At 43.8% G+C, this 18,586-nt stretch overlaps 1 protein-coding gene across 4 annotated transcripts in view; it reads right to left on the bottom strand.

Annotated features, from left to right (window-relative positions):
* The window catches only part of gne (glucosamine (UDP-N-acetyl)-2-epimerase/N-acetylmannosamine kinase), a 52,010-nt gene extending 33,644 nt beyond the window's left edge, over window positions 1-18,366 (bottom strand). For 2 of the 4 annotated variants that reach the window (XR_007957882.1, XM_052034747.1), the window contains exons 1-4: window positions 17,957-18,366; window positions 6,650-6,829; window positions 4,614-5,065; window positions 1,841-1,993 (exon numbers count right to left, since the gene is read on the bottom strand). Coding sequence is in view for 3 of the 4 variants with exons in the window: in XM_052034747.1 (XP_051890707.1) it covers window positions 1,841-1,993; window positions 4,614-5,065; window positions 6,650-6,829; window positions 17,957-18,072 (901 nt within the window). In the remaining variant the exon portion in view is untranslated. Of the gene's footprint in view, window positions 1-1,840; window positions 1,994-4,613; window positions 5,066-6,649; window positions 6,830-12,744; window positions 12,882-17,431; window positions 17,569-17,956 lie in introns of those variants that run through there. The other 2 variants (XM_052034759.1, XM_052034768.1) reach the window with 2 other exon arrangements.
* Window positions 18,367-18,586: the final 220 nt, after the last annotated feature.

Genomic DNA, 18,586 nt, shown 5'->3' on the forward strand with positions numbered 1-18,586 from the left:
CTTGACTAGATTTATTATAGCCTTTGTACACCATGGTTCCTGTATCCTATCGTAACTTCCCTGTCTCATTGGAACAGGCCTATGCAGAACTCCACACAAATATCCCCTGAATATTTGCCACATTTCTTCTGTACTTTTCCCTGAGAACATTTGTTCCCAATTTAAGCTTCCAATTTCCTCCGAGAGCCTCATAATTCCCTTTACTCCAGCTAAACGCCTTTCTAGTCTGTCTGTTCCTATCTCTCTCCAATGCTATCGTAAAGGAGATAGAATTATGATCACTATCTCCAAAATGCTCTCCCACTGAGAGATCCGACACCTGACCAGGTTCATTTCCCAATACCAAATCAAGCACAGCCTCTCCTCTTGTAGGCTTATCTACATATTGTGTCAAGAATCCTTCCCGAACACACTTAACAAACTCCACCCCATCTAAACCCCTTGCTGTATGGAGATGCCAATCGATATTTGGGAAATTAAAATCTCCCATCACAACAACTCTGTTATTATCACACCTTTCTAGGATCTGCTTCCCTATCTGCTCCTCGATATCCCTGTTACTGTTGGGCGGCCTATAAAAAACACTCAGTAAAGTTATTGACCCCTTCCTGTTCATTACCTCCACCCACAGAGACTCCGTAGACAATCCCTCCATGATGTCCACCTTTTCTGCAGCCGTGACACTATCTCTGATCAACAGTGCCACTCCCCCACCTCTTTTGCCTCCCTCCCTGTCCTTTCTAAAACATCTAAAACCCGGCACTTGAAGTAACCATTCCAGTCCCTGAGCCATCCAAGTCTCTGTAATGGCCACCACATTGTAGCTCCAAGTACTTATCCAAGCTCTAAGCTCATCCGCCTTGTTCACAATACTCCTTGCGTTAAAATAGACTCATCTGAAACCATCAGTCTGAGCACGTCCCTTCTCTATCACCTGCCTATCCTCCCTCTCGTGCCGACTACAAGCTTTCTCTATTTGAGAGCCAAACACCTCTTCCCCAGTCTCTCCAGTTCGGATCCCACCCCCCAACAATTCTAGTTTAAACTCCCCCCAGTAGCCTTAGCAAACCTCCCCACCAGGATATTGGTGGGACTTAAGCAGCATCATATCCCTCTCTTCCTTGAATAACATCCTTTGTGAGCTCCTTCTTGTTTCTGACATCTGGTCGAGGTCCTACAAACTACGTCCATGTTCAGGATGCTGTAAAGTGCTCAGAGGCAGCACAGCATGGACAGTACAGGAAGCCAAGCTGCTGCTGTCGAATACAGTTCATGATATTGGAGGCTGAACTGATTTGATTTTAAAAGCACCTTTCAGAAACGGGACTCAATTTTACCTTTACAATTAGAACCCATTCTTCAGTTGAGTGCTGACTACAGGGGTACAATAGAAGCTGATTTTGTTCAAAAATTTAAACAGGAATTTCACCTGTAAAATGGGTAAAAGTGGGTGAGGCAGCTACAGTCTCCTGAACTGGCCTGATTCATTGGGATAGACAATTCTGCTCCTGGATGGTCTCAGCTCATGTAAAACACGTAAACCTAGACTGATAAACTGTTCCCTCTTCAACTTTCTCCTGCAGTCTTTTCAGCTTTCCCCTCCACAGTCCAATTTGCAGATCTTGAGGGTTTTCATTAAACTTTATTTGCCACTGCATTGCCCAGATGCAGCCAAACTTTCTGACGTTGGCAGGTTTACAACTTGGGATTGAAATTAATAAAACTACTTGGTATTTCTCATTATTTCGGAAATGTCATTCTAAGGATTCTTGTCAATAATTCCAGTCATAACAGCTGCCAAGTTTTAAATCACCTACATGTTCTGGAATTTTCAGCTCACCTGCATCAATGTTGGGAAACAGGATCAAGGTGCATTTGCCAAATGTTATTAGAGCATCAAGCATAAGCTCGAACATCTTAACTGAATGCTTTATGTTAGTGGTAACTGGATGCTGTAGAGCCACAATGTAGTCTCGAGGCTTCACATCTTCACCTACAGAAGTAGAGCAAGTTCATCTTGAACAATTATAAAATTCACAGCAAGTGCATTACAGATACAGTTCTTGTAATTATGTTTGAACATTTTCCACATAAGGAGAGAAAACACTGATTGCTTATACATCTCTTATGGGATATTGCAACATACACCTCCTATGGCATAGTGTCAGTCTGAAGTATTTCTTTAAACCATTAAATTTATAAAAATACTGAAAACATTGTTACAGAGTTTAAATCTACAAAAACGGATAAAACTAACGAAAAGACCATCACCATGTGATTTATGATAGCCTTCTTTCTAGTTAAGTATCAATTTCTCTCAGCAGTGGATACTGCTGATGATCACCACAGCCCTGGAACAGGGAGGCAGCTGGTACATGAGCTCAATCAACATACTGGTGACCTTCTTGATCCAAAAGATCCACCTTGAATTAATGCTGTCATTGTCACTTGTGCATTCTTCCCATCTCTCTGCACATATTAGCAATACCCGGGTTTCATATGCAACCACCAATTTGATCTACATGTTCTCTTTCTCTACAAAAAGGGATTTACTGAATTCTACAAGCTCACTTTGAGCCACAGAGGGAAACTGAAAACCATCAAAAATAAACTGGCAGATCCTGTTTAAATCTCAATCAACCCCAATGTTTTCACAAATGGAAAAAAAAATCCAGGCACAGATGAGGCAAAACCAGTAACAGGCCAGTTCAAATGATCGTTCTCTGTGAACCCACGTATATCATCACATTTAACTGCTTTTCAGATATCCTGGAGTGAAACTCACTCAAGCGTCTCAAATTTCATAGATCTGTATTAGTTTTTTTCTCCCATGTGCTTGAGGTGTCCCACTCTGCAAAACCCTATAACCTGCAGGATAGTCTGATGTTGCACTGGGGACAGAGACTCATACCCGAGCCCTCTCTGATATAGGTACAGATCGAGCCTAACCCTTAGGGAAAGGTAAAGAGTGTAGGTGGTTCTCTCAGGTCACTACGTTAAAGATTTGTTGATTAACTCCCCAAACGCACCCACTTGACTGAGATATGACCTCATTTAATACAGCAGCTATGGTACCTCTTCTAATTGTGTCCAAAAACTATTGTTGAATTAAACATGCACATGGCTGTAAAATTTACTCGATAATCCCATATCATCTCGACTCTCAGGACAAATGTAACAGTGAAGGCTGCTCCACCTATTATTGTAAAAAGTTTATTTAATATCCTTGATGCTTTTGCTTGTTGGAAAGTTATCTGTGGAAACAATGTCATTTCAACACAAGATTACACAACACTAACCCTAACCACACATTAAAGTGTACATATCTGTACAGTTGCTGCCAGATAACTGAATGGTTAAGTATTCCTACGAAGAAAGCCATTGACACTTCAGACTCTATAAAGAGCTGTGTAGAATACAAGATTCAATAGAAATTGTTCTATTCTGAATTCAGGCGAGGCAATAATCGGGAACTGGTTACTGCGTGTAGTTTTGGGCTTTCTGTGACAACAGATAATAAAATATGTACAAGCCTAGAGTAGATGCAAAAATCAAAAGAACTGCAGGATGCTGGAAATGTGAAATAAAATGCTGGAAATGATCAGCAGGTTGGGCAACGTCTGTGGAAAGAGAATCGAAGTTAACATTTCAAAGACCCTACATCAGATTTAAACTGCACAGAGGGTAGGGACAGGCTGAAGCCAAGGTTTCCCAGGTGGTTCCAATGTTTACAGAGCCGTTCTGTGGAATAGATTAACGAGGAGAATGCTGGACATGCCAAGCCCATCAGACAGACACTGCCTCACTTGCGTGGTGATTCCAGCATCGTCCTTTTGGTTTCAGGGTCAGCAACAGCTTTCATGTGTCCCTTTGTCTTCTCTTTCCTTCTAACAAACTGGACAACTCTGTAAACATGGAATCACCTGGAAAATCCTGCCCCACCCTGATCACAGATATTCCCTTTGTCCTATCCATCCCTCCCTCACCCTCTCCGCAACTTAACAACAAATTGTTTTCTGACTTTCCCAGTTCTGACAAAAAGTCCCAGACCTGAAATGTTGTTTCTCTTTCCACAGATGGTGCCTGATCTGCTCAGTTTCCAGCATCATCTGCTTTTACTAGAGTGAAGATTCAGCAGTATGATGTGGTAGATGAGGAGAGGTGAGATACTGAAATGATCATTACTGGAACTTTGATGAAGATTTTAAAATTATGAAGTGTTTTGATACAGAACAGAGAATCAGTGATTATTTATGAATTACAAAAAAAATTGCAGAACGTAAAGCAGCACATTAGGAGAAATTGTGTTATGAAAAATGCACAAACCATTTCACATTTTAAAAGAAAGAGTCAGAAGGATATGAAAGGCAGTATAAAAATGCAACTACTTTCTTATATTGAGAAAAATAAATTACAAGACACAAATGAATATTTGTATCTATTGGAAGGGCAACAGTCATTACCATTTGTTAGAAAATTAATAAATGCACATGGGAGAGGCTGCCCACCTGTTCTCCCTAGATTAGACCACAACCTCCATCAATTAATTTGAATAGACAACAAACAGAAGTGGAAGATGACTTCATTTGCAATCATCAGATATCAGTACTCACTCAGCCAAGTCTGCAGGATGCTCATGTAATCCTTGGATCTTGCTGTGAGCAATTTGTCATAAGATGGACAGCCAGACAACAGGATTCGATCGTGCTCCTCACACATGGCAATCAGATGCTGTTCAGCACTGCGAGTGCAGCACACATGGTAATGGGCCAGCTTGGTGATGGCATGTCGGATTGAATCATCAATTGTACCACTAACCTCACCTCCTTCAATATGCAGAATCCGAATATTCATCAATGCAGCCGAGGTCGCAACTGCCAAAGCATCAAACCTATCTCCATGAACAATCATCACATCTGGCTTCAAACGGTTTAACACATCTGGCAATTTCACCAAAGCAAGGCCCACCGACTCCACCATGGCCGCCTCATCTTCACCTCGGACGATTGTATGCAGCCTCGTGTTAATATCAAAATCATCTTGTTCAATCATTCGGTATGTATTCCTGACAGAAAAAAATAATTCAATGGTAGGCAAAGTTTTGTCCCTTCTAATGCTGTATTGACTTCTGGTGCAAGGACTGAGGTGTCAGCTTGGCTCAGCTGCAAGTTCAAAGCCCACTCTAGGAACTCACATTACATTCATTTCAAATTAACACTGCAAAGCGGTTTAGTATTTGAGGGGCTTAATTGCAGCTCCAGCTCTAGCCTTCACACACAGCCCCAGTACAATCCCCCTCCAATTCCCCAGGCTCTATTCCAGCCCAATGCTGTGGATTCCCCAAATGCTGTGTTCACTCTGGGTTTTGTGACTGACTTGATACCATTCAACTTGCTCTTTAAGAATAAAAGCACCAAATATTATATAAACTCCAGCTTGCTGCAGTTCACCTTCAGGGCTGCAAACGAAGTCACTAATAACTCCATAGGGAATTCTAAAGAAATGTCTTTATCCAGAGAATGATGAGAATATGGAATTCACTACAAAGCTGTGGCTGAGGCAATGATGCCGTTGTGGTAGTGGGGGGGGGGGGGGGGGGGTGGTGGTCGCTAGATAAACACAAGGGAAAAAGGAACAGAAGGTGATGCCATTTTTAAAAATCTCTAATGGTTATGCTTAAGTGTAAGTACAGACAATGTATTGAAGCACTGCCTATGATTTAAATCACCAATAATCCAACATTAAATATAAAACTCCAATAATCCAGCACCCTCTGGACCTTGGTGGTGCTGGACTGGGCATTTTCTGAACTACTGGATGTTATTTGTATTGCCTCAACACACTTTTAATTAGTTTTTTATGCTGTCATACAGTACTATAATAAATTTTCCGCTGAACTCAGCGAGCCTTAGAGAGCGTGTGGATCAGAGGGTCCCGTGGAGCATAGGAAATATTAACTGGTGAGCCAGGTACCGAACCAATGGGATTTCCAAATGGTCAGAGAGCGGATTATCAGAGTTCTACTATACTGAAGCCAAATGCGATCTCCACATTCCTACAAAATGTCACAAAAGTTATAGATGGCAAAATACAGAAACTCCATTGCTTAAGGTTGGGTGCACTCTTTCAGTTTGGTGTATTACATAAGTAAGAAGCCAACATAGCCATACAGAATCTCACAGGTGAACTGAATGAGCTCTTCCTTTGGAACCAAAGAAATGACAGCAATGTGTTATGGTGCTTTCTATATTAAAGCCCATTTCACAATGTGATTTTTTAAATAGTCACTTTGCATGCTTACCCCATCCCTTTATGTATGGTACCTGTGTCAAAAAATAAGATGCTTCCAAGTATGGCAGTGTTCCGTTCCTGTGAAGCACTCATGAGCCAAACAGTTCACGTCGGAAATGTGGCCATGAACAGAGTTCCCAGGCGGCAGAAGATACCTGCAGCCCCGTAGCATCTGGCATATATATACCACTGCTCTCCCAGACGCTTGATCATATGTACGGGCTATAGATATGTCAGGTGTTCAGAGCAAACATCCACGCCAGCCGTTGCAGGGAGGACCCTTTGAAGCCAGAATGCCTACATTTTCATCAGATGTATTGGCTAAATTTTGACACGAAATGTGTATGTTTATACTCACCCGTAGTCATCAATTAAATGAGATCCTAAAACAACGACTTTTAGGTCAAAACCATCGGATTGTTCCTTGATACCAAACATGATTGGGGCCAGCTTGGAATAATCTGCCCGGTTACACGTAGCAACACAGATCCGCAGCTTCCTTTTGTTTTTGTTTTTCTCCATGATTTTGAAAGAATTCCTGAAAGTGAATATGAATCTGATCATTTTCCGGCCAAAGTACAAACAGTTAATGGTATATATGCAAGGCATGTTTAAAGGGATTAACACCTACTTTCAAAACCCATGAATAAAGCAAATACACAAACACCAGTATAGAATGGATGACTTATGATTAGGATCTGAAACAATTCCTTACATTAGCTACATTAGCTATTACAGTTCAGAAAAACAGACCAAGGCCTGACTGCATTCACTGAGAATATATCTTAGAACTCTGGAGGACTAGCATTCGGACTGTGCCTGTCTGGAACTGCATGGACACAAATCTATTTTCAGACTGGGATACATATCTACTTGCAATCCAAACATGCTTCAGTATAACGCTAGGGTAGTCTACTGTGGCTAGTCTACTATGCCTAGATCGAGTATTTTGTCATTAACATAAATGACAAATTGTATTTGCCATTGTTTACTGAAGAAGATCATGCTGACAAATAAGGTAGAGGTGATGGACGGAATGAAGATTGATGGTCTGGGTCTGCAGGGAAGGCTGGCGCTGGAGGAGAAAAGTTGCCAGGTCGAGAAGGCCAAGGGACGCTGGGGTGGAGATGGCAGAAAATGTCATAAACTTCCAGTCTTCCCTGGATGTTGGGCAAGTGTCAGAGGATTGGAAAGTAACAAGTATGACACACTTGTTCGAGAACTGGTGCAAGGACATTCCTAGTAATTACAGACCATTAGTAGCAGATAAGGATTCAAAAACATGAGAAATTGGAACAGACCATTCAGCCCCTCATGTCTTCCCTGCTAATCTACAATTAACCAAAAAGGGTGAGAGGTAACAGCTAGTGACTCAGAATCAGGTTTATTATCACTGTCTTTTATGATGTGAAATGTGTTGTTTTGCGATAGCAGTACAGTGCAAAGACATAAAATTACTATAAATTATAAAAAATATAAATAGTGCAGAAAAAGTAATGAGGCAGTGTTCATGGACCGTTCAGAAATCTGATGGTGGAGGGGAAGAAGCTGTTCTGGAATCACTGAGTGTGGGTCTTCAGGATCCTGTACCTCCTCCCTGATGGTAGTAACGAGAAGAGGGCATGTCCTGAATGTTGAGGGTTCTTAATGATGGATGTCACCTTCTTGAGACACCGCCTCTTGAAGATGTCCCCGATGGTGGGGAGGATTGTGCCCACAATGGAGCTGGCTGAGTCTACAACCCTCTGCAGCCTCTTGCGATCCTGTGGAGCCTTCATACCAGGCTGTGATGCAACCAGTCAGAATGCTCTCTACCGTACATCTGTAGAAGTTTACAAGAGTCTTTCGTGACATATCAAATCTCCTCAAACTACTAATGAAGTAGAGCTGCTGGCATGCCTTCTTTGTGATTGCATTAATGTGTTGGGCCCAGGATAGATCCTGATGTTGACACCCAGGAACTTGAAGCTGCTCACCCCTCAATGAGGACTGGTGTGTTCTCCTGAAGTCCACAATCAGTTACTTGGTCTTGCTGACGTTGAGTGTGAGGTTGTTGTTGTGACACCACTCAACCAGCCGATCTATCTCACTCCTGTAAGTTTCCTCATCGCCATCTGAGATTCTACCAACAACAGTGGTGTCATTGGCGAATTTATAGATGATGTTTGAGCTGTGCCTAGCCATACAGTCATTAGTGTAGAGAGAGTAGAGCAGTGGGCTAAGCACACATCCTTGAGGTGCGCCTGTGTTGATTGTCAGCAAAGAGATGTTATTGCCGATCCGCACTGACTGTCATCTCCTGATGAGGAAGTTGAGGATCTAGTTGCAGAGGGAGGTTCAGAGGCCCAGGTTCAGAAGCTTGGTGACTAGTACTGAGGGCGTGATGGTATTGAACACCGAGCTGTAATCAATAAACAGCAGCCTGACGTATGTTTTGCTGTTGTCTAAGTGCTCCGATGCTGAGTGGAGAGCCAGTGAGATTGTGTCCACTGTAGAGCTGTTGTGGCAGTAGGCAAATTGCAGCGGGTCCAGGTCCTTGCTCAGGCAGGAGTTAATTCTAGCCATAACCAACCTCTCAAAGCTCTTCATCACAGTAGACATGAGTGCTACCAGGCAATAGTCATTGAGGCAGCTCACCCTGCTTTTCTTGCAGGTGTGATTGCTGCCCTCTTGAAGCAAGTGGGAAACTCAGACTGCAGCACTGAGAGGTGAAGATGATGTCCTTGAACACTCCAGCTAGTTGGTCGGCACAGATTTTCAGTTAAGTCTGGACCAGAGGGCAAGATTCCAGAATAAGGTGGTGCCCATTTAACCGAGAGATAAGAAATGATTTCTTCTCTCAAAGGGTTGTGAGCCTTTGGAATTCCTTGCCCCAGAACCCCCAGAATGCTATGAGGCTGAATCCTGAATGTATTCAAATCTGAAATGGATTTATTTTTAATCAGTTAAGCAAACAAGAGTTATGGGGTTATAAGGAAAGTTGGATCAGCTGTAATCTCACTGAATGGCAGAGAAGGTTGGAAGGGCAGAATGGCCTAATGTTGTTTCTTTTGCATCTGGTCTCCACGGCCATTCCATGAGATCATGGTTGATCTTTAACTTCCATGCCATTATCCTGCACTAATTTCTTAAACACAGAACATAGAACATTACAGCACAGTACAGACCCTTCAGCCCACAATGTTGTACCAACATTTTATCCTGTTCTAAGATCTATCAAACCCTTCCCTCCCACACAGCCCTACATTTTTCTATTATTCATGTGCCTAAGAGTCTCTTACATGTCCCTAACGTATCTGACCCCACCACCTCTGCAGCCAGTGCATTCTGCTCACCCACCACTCTGTGTAAAAAAACTTACCTCTGACATCACCCCTATATCTTCCTCCAATCACCTTAAAATTATGTCCCCTTGTGTTAGCCATTTTCAACAAAGGAAAAAGTACCTGACTGTCCACATGATCTATGCCTCATCATCTCATACACCTCTATCAAGTCACCTCTCATCCTTTTTCTCTCCAAAAAGAAAAGCCCTAGTTTGCTCAACCTATCCTCATAAGACATGCTCTCCAATCCAGACAGCATCCTGGTAAATCTCCTCTGCACCCTCTCTAAAGCTTCCATATCTTTCCTCTAATGAGGCGACCAGAACTGAACACAATACTCCAAGTGTGGTCTAACCAGAGTTTTATAGAGCTGCAACACTACCTTGCCGCTCTTGAATTCAACACCCCGACTAATGAAGGCCAACACACCATATGCCTTCTTAACAATCCTATCAACCTGCTCAGCAACCTTGAGGGACCTATGGACGTGGACCCCAAGATCCATCCATTCCTCCTTACTGCTGAGAGTCCTGCCATTAACCTTGTATTCTGCATTCAAATTCGATCTTCCAAAGAGTATCACTTCACACTTTTCCGGGTTGAATTCCATCCGCCACTTCTCAGCCCAGGTCTGCATCCTATCAATGTCCTGTTATAACCTACAGCAACCTTCTACACTATCCACAACACCACTAATCCTCATGTCATCTGCAAACTTACTAACCCACCCTTCCACATCCTCATCCAAGTCATTTGTATAAATCACAATGAGTAGGGGTCCCAGAACAGATCCCTGTGGAACACCACTGGTCACTAACCTCCAGGCAGAATATACTCCATCTATAACCACCCTCTATCTTCTACGGGCGAGCCACTTTTGAATCCACACAGCCAGGTTTCCCTGGATCCCATGCCTCCTGACTTTCTGAATGAGTCTTCCATGAGGAACCTTATCAAACACCTTACTAAAATCGATGAACACCACATCCACTGCTCTATCTTCATAGAGCATTGTGCTTTGTCATATCCTCAAACAATTCAATCAGGCTCATGAGGCCATGACCTACCCCCAACAAAGCCATGCTGACTGTCCCAAATCAGCCTATGCTTTTCCAAATGCCCATAAATCCTGTCTCTAAAAATCTTCTCCAGTAATTTGCCTGCCACTGAAGTAAGACTCACTGGCCTGTAATTCTTAGGGTTATCCCTACTTCCTTTCTTGAACAAAGGAATAACATTTGCCACCCTCCAATCATCTGGCACTACTCCTGTGGCCAGTGAGGATGCAAAGATCATCACCAAAGGCACAGCAATCTCTTCCCTTGCTTCCCATAAATAACCTCGGATATATCCCATCTGGCCCCGGTGACTTATCGGTCCTTAATGTTTTTCAAAAGTTCCAGCTCATCCTCTTTCCTCACGTCGACATGGCCTAGCGTATCAGCCTGTCATACGCCATCCTCACAAGCATCAAGGTCTCTCTCTCTGGTGAATATTGAAGCAAGTATTCATTAAGGACCTCCTCTACCTCTTCCGACTCCAGGCACATGTTTCCTCTTTTATCCTTGATCGGTCCTACCCTCACTCGAGTCATCCTCCTATTCTTCACAAACGTGTAGAACACCTTGGGGTTTTCCGTAATCCTACTCACCAAGGACTTCTCATGCACCCTTCTAGCTAAGTCCATTCTTAAGCTCCGTCCTGGCTACCTTGTAACTCTCCAGAGCGCTGTCTAATCTTTGCTTTCTAAACCTTGGGTAAGCATCTTTCTTCCTCTTGACAAGATCGTCTATGTCTCTTGTCAACCATAGTTCCTTCACTCTGCAATCCTTACCCTTCCTCGATGGGACAAACACAATTCAGAACCCCATGCAAGTATTCCCTAAACAACCTCCACATTTGTTCCCAATTTATGCTCCCATGTTCCTGCCTAATAGCATCATAATTCCCCCTCCCCCAATTAAATACTTTCCCATATCGTCTGCTCCTATCCCTCTCCAAGGTTATGGTAAAGCTCAAGGAGTTATGTTCACTGTCTCCAAAATGATCTCCCACCGAGAGATCTGATTCTCTTTAAATCTGAAAATTTATCGATCTGTCTTGAATGGAAGAACTAATCAGAGAAAAGATTAACAGGAAGTTGATGTTAATTAAGGATAGTTGCGTGGACTGTGTTTGACTAGCCTATTTTACCATTTTTAAAGTAACACAGAAGGTTGAGGGAATGCAATGGATGATCTCCTTGTGGATTCCAGGAAGGTGGGATTTTTTGAAGTTGATAAATGACTTCGGTATTTCAAAACAGAGTAAAATTTTAAAATGGACTAATGGCATCAGACTCAGGGATGTGGCAAACAACAACGATGATGCCAATCAACTACAACAGAACACAGATTAGGCCTACAGAATGGACAGACAAGATACAATTTAATGCATGGAAGTGCAAGCCAATTCAGTTTGCCAGAAGAACCTGGTGAGAAATATATACTTAATAGCATGGTTTTAAATGTGTTCAGGAACAAGAGGAGCTGGGAGTTCATCTTTGAAGGTAGAGGACATAATGAGGGAGTAGTTAGAAAAGCATTGGCAGCTTGGACTTCATAGATAGAGGTAATGAGTACAAATGCAGGGGAGATGTGCTAGATTTTGATGAAGCTCTAGTAAATCCAGAACTGTAATATTGCGTTGAGTATTGATCACTGCCTTTCTTGGCCACGGCGTCTACGTGGTTGGACCAGGACAGGCTATTGGTGATGTTCTCTCCTAGGAACCTGAAGCTCTCAACCCTCTCGAACTTAGCACCATTAATGTTGACATGTATATGTGCACTGCCCGCCTTCCTGAAGTCAATAACCAGCTCTTTTGTTTTGCGGACATTGAGGGAAAGGTTGTTGTCATGACACCATGTCACTAAGTTCTCTCTCTCCTTCCTGTACTCTGACTCATTGTTATTTGAGATACTGCCCACTACATTGGTATCATCTGCAAACTTGTACATGGAGTTAGAGCAGAATCTGGCCACGCAGTCATGAGTGTATAGGAAGTAGAGTAGAGGGCTGAGGACGCAGTCTTGTGGGGCACCAGTGTTAGGAATAATCGTACCGGAGGTGTTGCTGCCTATCCTTACCAATTGCGGTCTGTTGGTCAGGAAGTCAAGGATCCAGTTGCAGAGGGAGGTGTTGAGTCCCAGGTCTCAGAGTTTGGTGACGAGTTTGCTCGGAATTGTAGTATTGAATATTCTTGAGCTTGTAACTAGAAGAATAGCTGATGGAGAAACTAGAGGCTTTAGTATATTTGGATTTTTAAAGGTCGTTCACAAGGTGTCACACAAGAAATAATTAAACAAAATAATTAAACAAAATTAATAGAGCTGTTAGGAAGGGTTTAAACTAATTTTGCAAGGGGATGGGAACTGGAGTGATAGGGCTGAGGAAGAGGAAAACAGTAATAAGTCAAAGATAGTGTGCAGTGAAGAGGACAGGAAGGTGATGGGGCAAATTTGCAACCAGTGGGATGAGTTGCAGCGCAATAGAGTTGCAGTGCGATCAAAGCAAAGAGTACCAAATACTGGACTTAAAGTATTATACTTAAATGCACGCAGCATAAGAAATACAGCTACAGATTGGCAGGTATGATGTTGTGGCCATCACTGAGACGTGGCTAAAGGATGGATGTCTTTGGGAGCTGAATGTCTAAGGAGCCACGGTGTATTGGAAGGATAGGCAGTAGGGCAGAGGGGGTGGCGTGGCTTTGCTGGTAAGAAGTAATATTAAATCATTAGCAAGAGGTGACATAGGATCAGAAGGTGTAGAATCTTTATGGGTTGAGTTAAGAAATCGCAAGGGTAAAAGGACCCTGATGGCAGTTATATACAGGCCTCCAAACAGCTGCCGTGATGTGGACTACAAATTACAACAGGCAATAGAAAAGGCTTGTCAGAAGGGCAATGCTATGATAATCGTGGGGGATTTTAACATGCAAGTGGATTGGGAAAATCAGGTTGGTACTGGATCTCAAGAGAGAATTTGTAGAATGTCTACGAGATGGCTTTTTAGAACAGCTTGTTGTTGAGCCCACTAGGGGATCAGCTGTACTGGATTGGGTATTGTGTAATGAACCAGAGGTGATTAGAGAGCTTAAGGTGAAGGAACCCTTAGGCAGTGATCACAACATGATTGAGTTCACTTTGAAATTTGAGAAGGAGAAGTTGAAATCCGATGTGTCGGTATTTCAGTGGAGTAAAGGAAACTACAGTGGCACGAGAGATGAACTGGCCAAAGTTGACTGGAAAGGGACACTAGCGGGAAGAAAGGCAGAGCAGAAATGGCTGGAGTTTCTGCGAGAAGTGAGTAAAGTACAAGACAGATATATTCCAAAAAAGAAGACATTTTCGAATGGAAAAAGGACACAACAGTGGCTGACAAGAGAAGTCAAAGCCAAAGTAAAAGCAGAGAGCATACAAGAAGCAAAAATTAGTGGGAAGATAGAGGATTGGGAAGCTTTTAAAAGCTTACAAAAGGCAACTAAGAAGGTCATTAGGAAGGAAAAGATGAACTATGAAAGGAAGCGAGCAAATAACATCAAAGAGGATACTAAAAGCTTTTTCAAGTATATAAAGAGTAAAAGACAGGCGAGAGTAGATATAGGACTGATCGAAAATGACGCTGGAGAAATTGTAATGGGAGACAAGGAGATGGCAGAGGAACTGAATGAGTATTTTGCATCAGTCTTTACTGAGGAAGACATCAGCAGTATACCAGACACTCAGGGATGTCAGGGAAGAGAAGTTTGTGCAGTCACAATTACAACAGAGAAGGTACTCAGGAAGCTGAATGGTCTAAGGGTGGATAAATCTCCCGGACCAGATGGAATGCACCCTCGTGTTCTGAAGGAAGTAGCTGTAGAGACTGAAGAGGCTTTAGTAATGATCTTTCAAGAATTGATCGATTCTGGCATGGTTCCGGAGGACTGGAAAATTGCAAATGTCACTCCGCTATTTAAGAAGGGTGCAAGGAAGCAAAAAGGAAATTATAGACCGGTTAGCCTGACATCAGTGGTTGGGAAGTTGTTGGAGTCAATTGTCAAGGATGAGGTTACAGAGTACCTGGAGGCACATGACAAGATAGGCCAAACTCAGCATGGTTTCCTTGAAGGAAAATCCTGCCTGACAAACCTATTGCAATTTTTTTGAGGAAATTACAAGCAGGCTAGACAAAGGAGATGCAGTGGATGTTATGCATTTGGATGTTCAGAAGGCCTTTGACAAGGTGCCGCACATGAGGCTGCTAAACAAGATAAAAGCCCATGGAATTACAGGAAAGTTACGAGCATGGATAGAGCATTGACTGATTGGCAGGAAACAGAGAGTGGGAATAAAGGGATCCCATTCTGGTTGGCTGCCGGTTACCAGTGGTGTTCCGCAGGGGTCCGTGTTGGGGCCGCTTCTTTTTACGTTGTATATCAACGATTTGGATTATGGAATAAATGGCTTTGTGGCTAAATTTGCCGATGATACAAAGATAGGTGGAGGGGTGGGTAATGTTGAGGAAATGGAGAGTCTGCAGAGAGACTTGGATAGACTAGGAGAATGGGCAAAGAAGTGGCAAATGAAATACGATGTTGGAAAATGTATGGTCATGCACCTTGGTAGAAGAAATAAACAGGCAGACTATTATTTAAATGGGGAGAAAATTCAAAATTCAGAGATCCAAAGGGACTTGGGAGTCCTCGTGCAGGATACCCTAAAAGTTAACCTCCAGGTTGAGCCAGTGGTGAAGAAGGCGAATGCAATGTTGGCATTCATTTCTAGAGGAATAGAATAGATGAGCGGGGATGTGATGTTGAGGCTCTATAAGGCATTGGTAGGACCTCACTTGGAGTATTGTGCGCAGTTTTGGGCTCCTTATTTAAGAAAGGATGTGCTGACATTGGAGAGGGTTCAGAGAAGATTCACTAGAATGATTCCAGGAATGAGAGGGTTAACATATGAGGAACGTTTGACGGCTCTTGGGCCGTACTCCTTGGAGTTCAGAAGAATGAGGCGGGACCTCATAGAAACATTTTGAATGTTAAAACTCCTGGACAGAGTAGATGTGGCAAAGTTGTTTCCCATGGTAGGGGAGTCTAGTACAAGAGGGCACGATTTCAGGATTGAAGGGCACCATTCAGGACAGAGATGCGGAGAAATTTCTTTAGCCAGAGAGTGGTGAATCTGTGGAATTTGTTGCCACGGGCGGCTGTGGAGGCAAAGTCATTGGGTGTATTTAAGTCAGAGATTGATAGGTATCTGAGTAGCCAGGGCATCAAAGGTTATGGTGAGAAGGCGGGGGAGTGGGGCTAAACGGGAGAATGGATCAGCTCATGATAGAATGGTGGAGCAGACTCGATGGTCCGAATGGCCGACTTCCACTCCTTTGTCTTATAGTCTTAAAATAAGAGCAGGAGATTGGGTTAATATACTGGCATGGACTGATGATCAGTCAATGGTCAGAAAAGAAAAGTAAAAAATATACTGGTCATCTTCAGACTGGGGTGCTGCAGGAATCTTGCTGGGGCGCCATCTGTTTGCAACCCATACTAATGATTTGGATGAGAGAACCAAGATTGCTAATAATACAGAACTGGGTGGCAGAGGCTTTTGAAAACATAGACAGACTTAAGGAAATGAATATGGAAAGAAAAATATATTGCAGAAAAATGGGAGGTCATTTTGGAAGAAAAAAAGAGACTGAAAGCTACTGGTTTTCAGAGGGACCAGAGTGTCCTTGTACACAAATCACTGAAAGTTCACAGAAAGGACAACAAACAATACTGGCCTTATTGCAAGAGGATTTGAGTACAGGGGTAAACACTCAGTGAAAAGATACCTGGAATATTGTGTACAAGTCTGACCTCCCAACCCAAGGATAGAGTGCAGTGAAGGTTCACCAGATTGATTCCTGAAATTGGGGGTGGGGAAGGTTTGACTTCTGAGATCAATTAGACTGGGCCTTTACTCTCTGGAGTTTAGATAAGCATACAAAATTCTTACAGAGGTAAAAGGGAATATATTTCCGGAAGCTGGGGACCAAGATAAGAAGAAAGTTCTTTATCTAGGATGTTATGAACCTTTGGAATTCTTTACTCAAGGAAGCTGTGGAAGTTCAGTCGCTGAGCAAATCCACAGATGTTAAGATATTATGAGAATTAAGATAGGGTTATTGTTGGAAAGTGACACCAAAGTAAATGATTAGCCGTAATCTTATTTAATGGCTTACACCTGCTTCTTTTTCTTTTCATCCCATGATTTTTTTCCTTAAGACAGAAAACAGGAAATGATAGACCAGTTCACCTTCCATCTGTCATTGGTAAAATACTAGTACTTATTAAGGAAATATTATCAAGACACACACACTATACAAAAAAGTACAGTCAACATTGTTTTATGAAAGGGAAATTGTGTTTTAAGAAATTTATTAGGGTGCTAAAGATTTAATGAGCAGCTGGATGAAGAGGAATAAGATATAATAAAGGAAATACAAATAAAATGCCATGTAAAATGTTACTGTAGATGGCAATATTTTAGCACCGGATCAGGCCAGGATAAACGGACCATTTTGACGCTGGGAAGCTGTGTCCGTGACCAGTGGGATCCCAGGGATCAGGGCCGGGAACTAGATACAATCGATATGAATGTTTAGATTCGCATTGGGAATAGCTCAGGGAATGTTTATGAGGTTTATGGAGTTGCTTTATGAGAATAGATTGAGACCATAAACGTCGGAGCTCGGGAGGCGAAGGGCGCCTCTTTCCCCGTTCTGATGGAGGGTCTTCACCTGAAACATTAGCTGTTTCTCTTTCCAAAGATGTTGCTTGACCTGCTGAATCTCTCCAGCATTTTCACTTCAAATATACATTATGTACCGCGTCCCCAAATCATGACGGTGAGTCAACACAACAGGAGCCGTAATTACAGTAGAGACCGTGTCCTGCACGGGATCCAGGGACAGTCACCCAACGCGAAAATACTCCCCCCACCCCCCTGGCCTCTCCGCAACGGCGAGTCACCCGCTGCCGGGACTCGACCCGCACCCCCATCCCATCCAACCAACACACCCCGGGGTCCGATCATAACCCCCATCCCCGGCCCATCAAATCCCCCCACCCACGACCCCTACCGTCCACCCCCCCCGGGCCCATCGGACCGCCCCCCGCCCCTCCCCACGGCAGGTCCGGTCCGGTCCGGTCCCCCCCGCCCCTCCCCAAGGCCCATCAAATCTCCCGACCCGCCACCCCGCCCCACGGCCCCGCCTTCTCCTCAAGGGCCGGCCCGGACCCACCCCTTCACCCGTGGCCCCTACCGTCCACGACCATCACCCTCGCCGCTCCGACCAGAACTGTCTTCCCCCGGCCGCCAGCTCCGCCCCGCGATGGTTCCGACTCTCGATGGTGACGTCAGCGGGCCGCGCGTTGCCATGGTTCCCGCGGCCTCCCGCTCCGAGGAGAGAGTGGGGCCCCTCTGCCCAGGCTCAGGTGGGCGTTTAGAGTCTCTTTGATATGATTATTCTTTTAGTATTATAGTCATAGAGCACAGAAACAGGCCCCTCGGCCCGTCGTCTCCATGCCGACCATCTGTACCAGCGCTTGGTCCGCAGCTTTCTGAAGCATTGTGTGAGCCTCTGCCTCCACCAGCCCTCGGGCGGTGCGTCCCGACCTCCTCAGGCAGAAGGTTCTTCCTCAGATCCCCTCTCAACCTCTTCCCCCAAACCTATGCCCTCCGGGGTGAGGCAGCTCCGCCGTGGGGAAAAGTTTCCCACTCTCTGCCTTATTCCTCATAATTCTGTACATCTCTATCCGTTTCCCCCTCTGCTCCAAGGAAAGCGGAACCCAACCTGTCCAGTCTCCCCTCCTAACCGGCAACATTCCTGGTAAATCTCCTCTGCACCCTCTCCTGTGCAATCACATCCTCGCTATAGTGTGACAAGCAGAAC

Source organism: Pristis pectinata, chromosome 2 (assembly GCF_009764475.1).
Source record: "Pristis pectinata isolate sPriPec2 chromosome 2, sPriPec2.1.pri, whole genome shotgun sequence".
NCBI lineage: Eukaryota > Metazoa > Chordata > Chondrichthyes > Rhinopristiformes > Pristidae > Pristis > Pristis pectinata.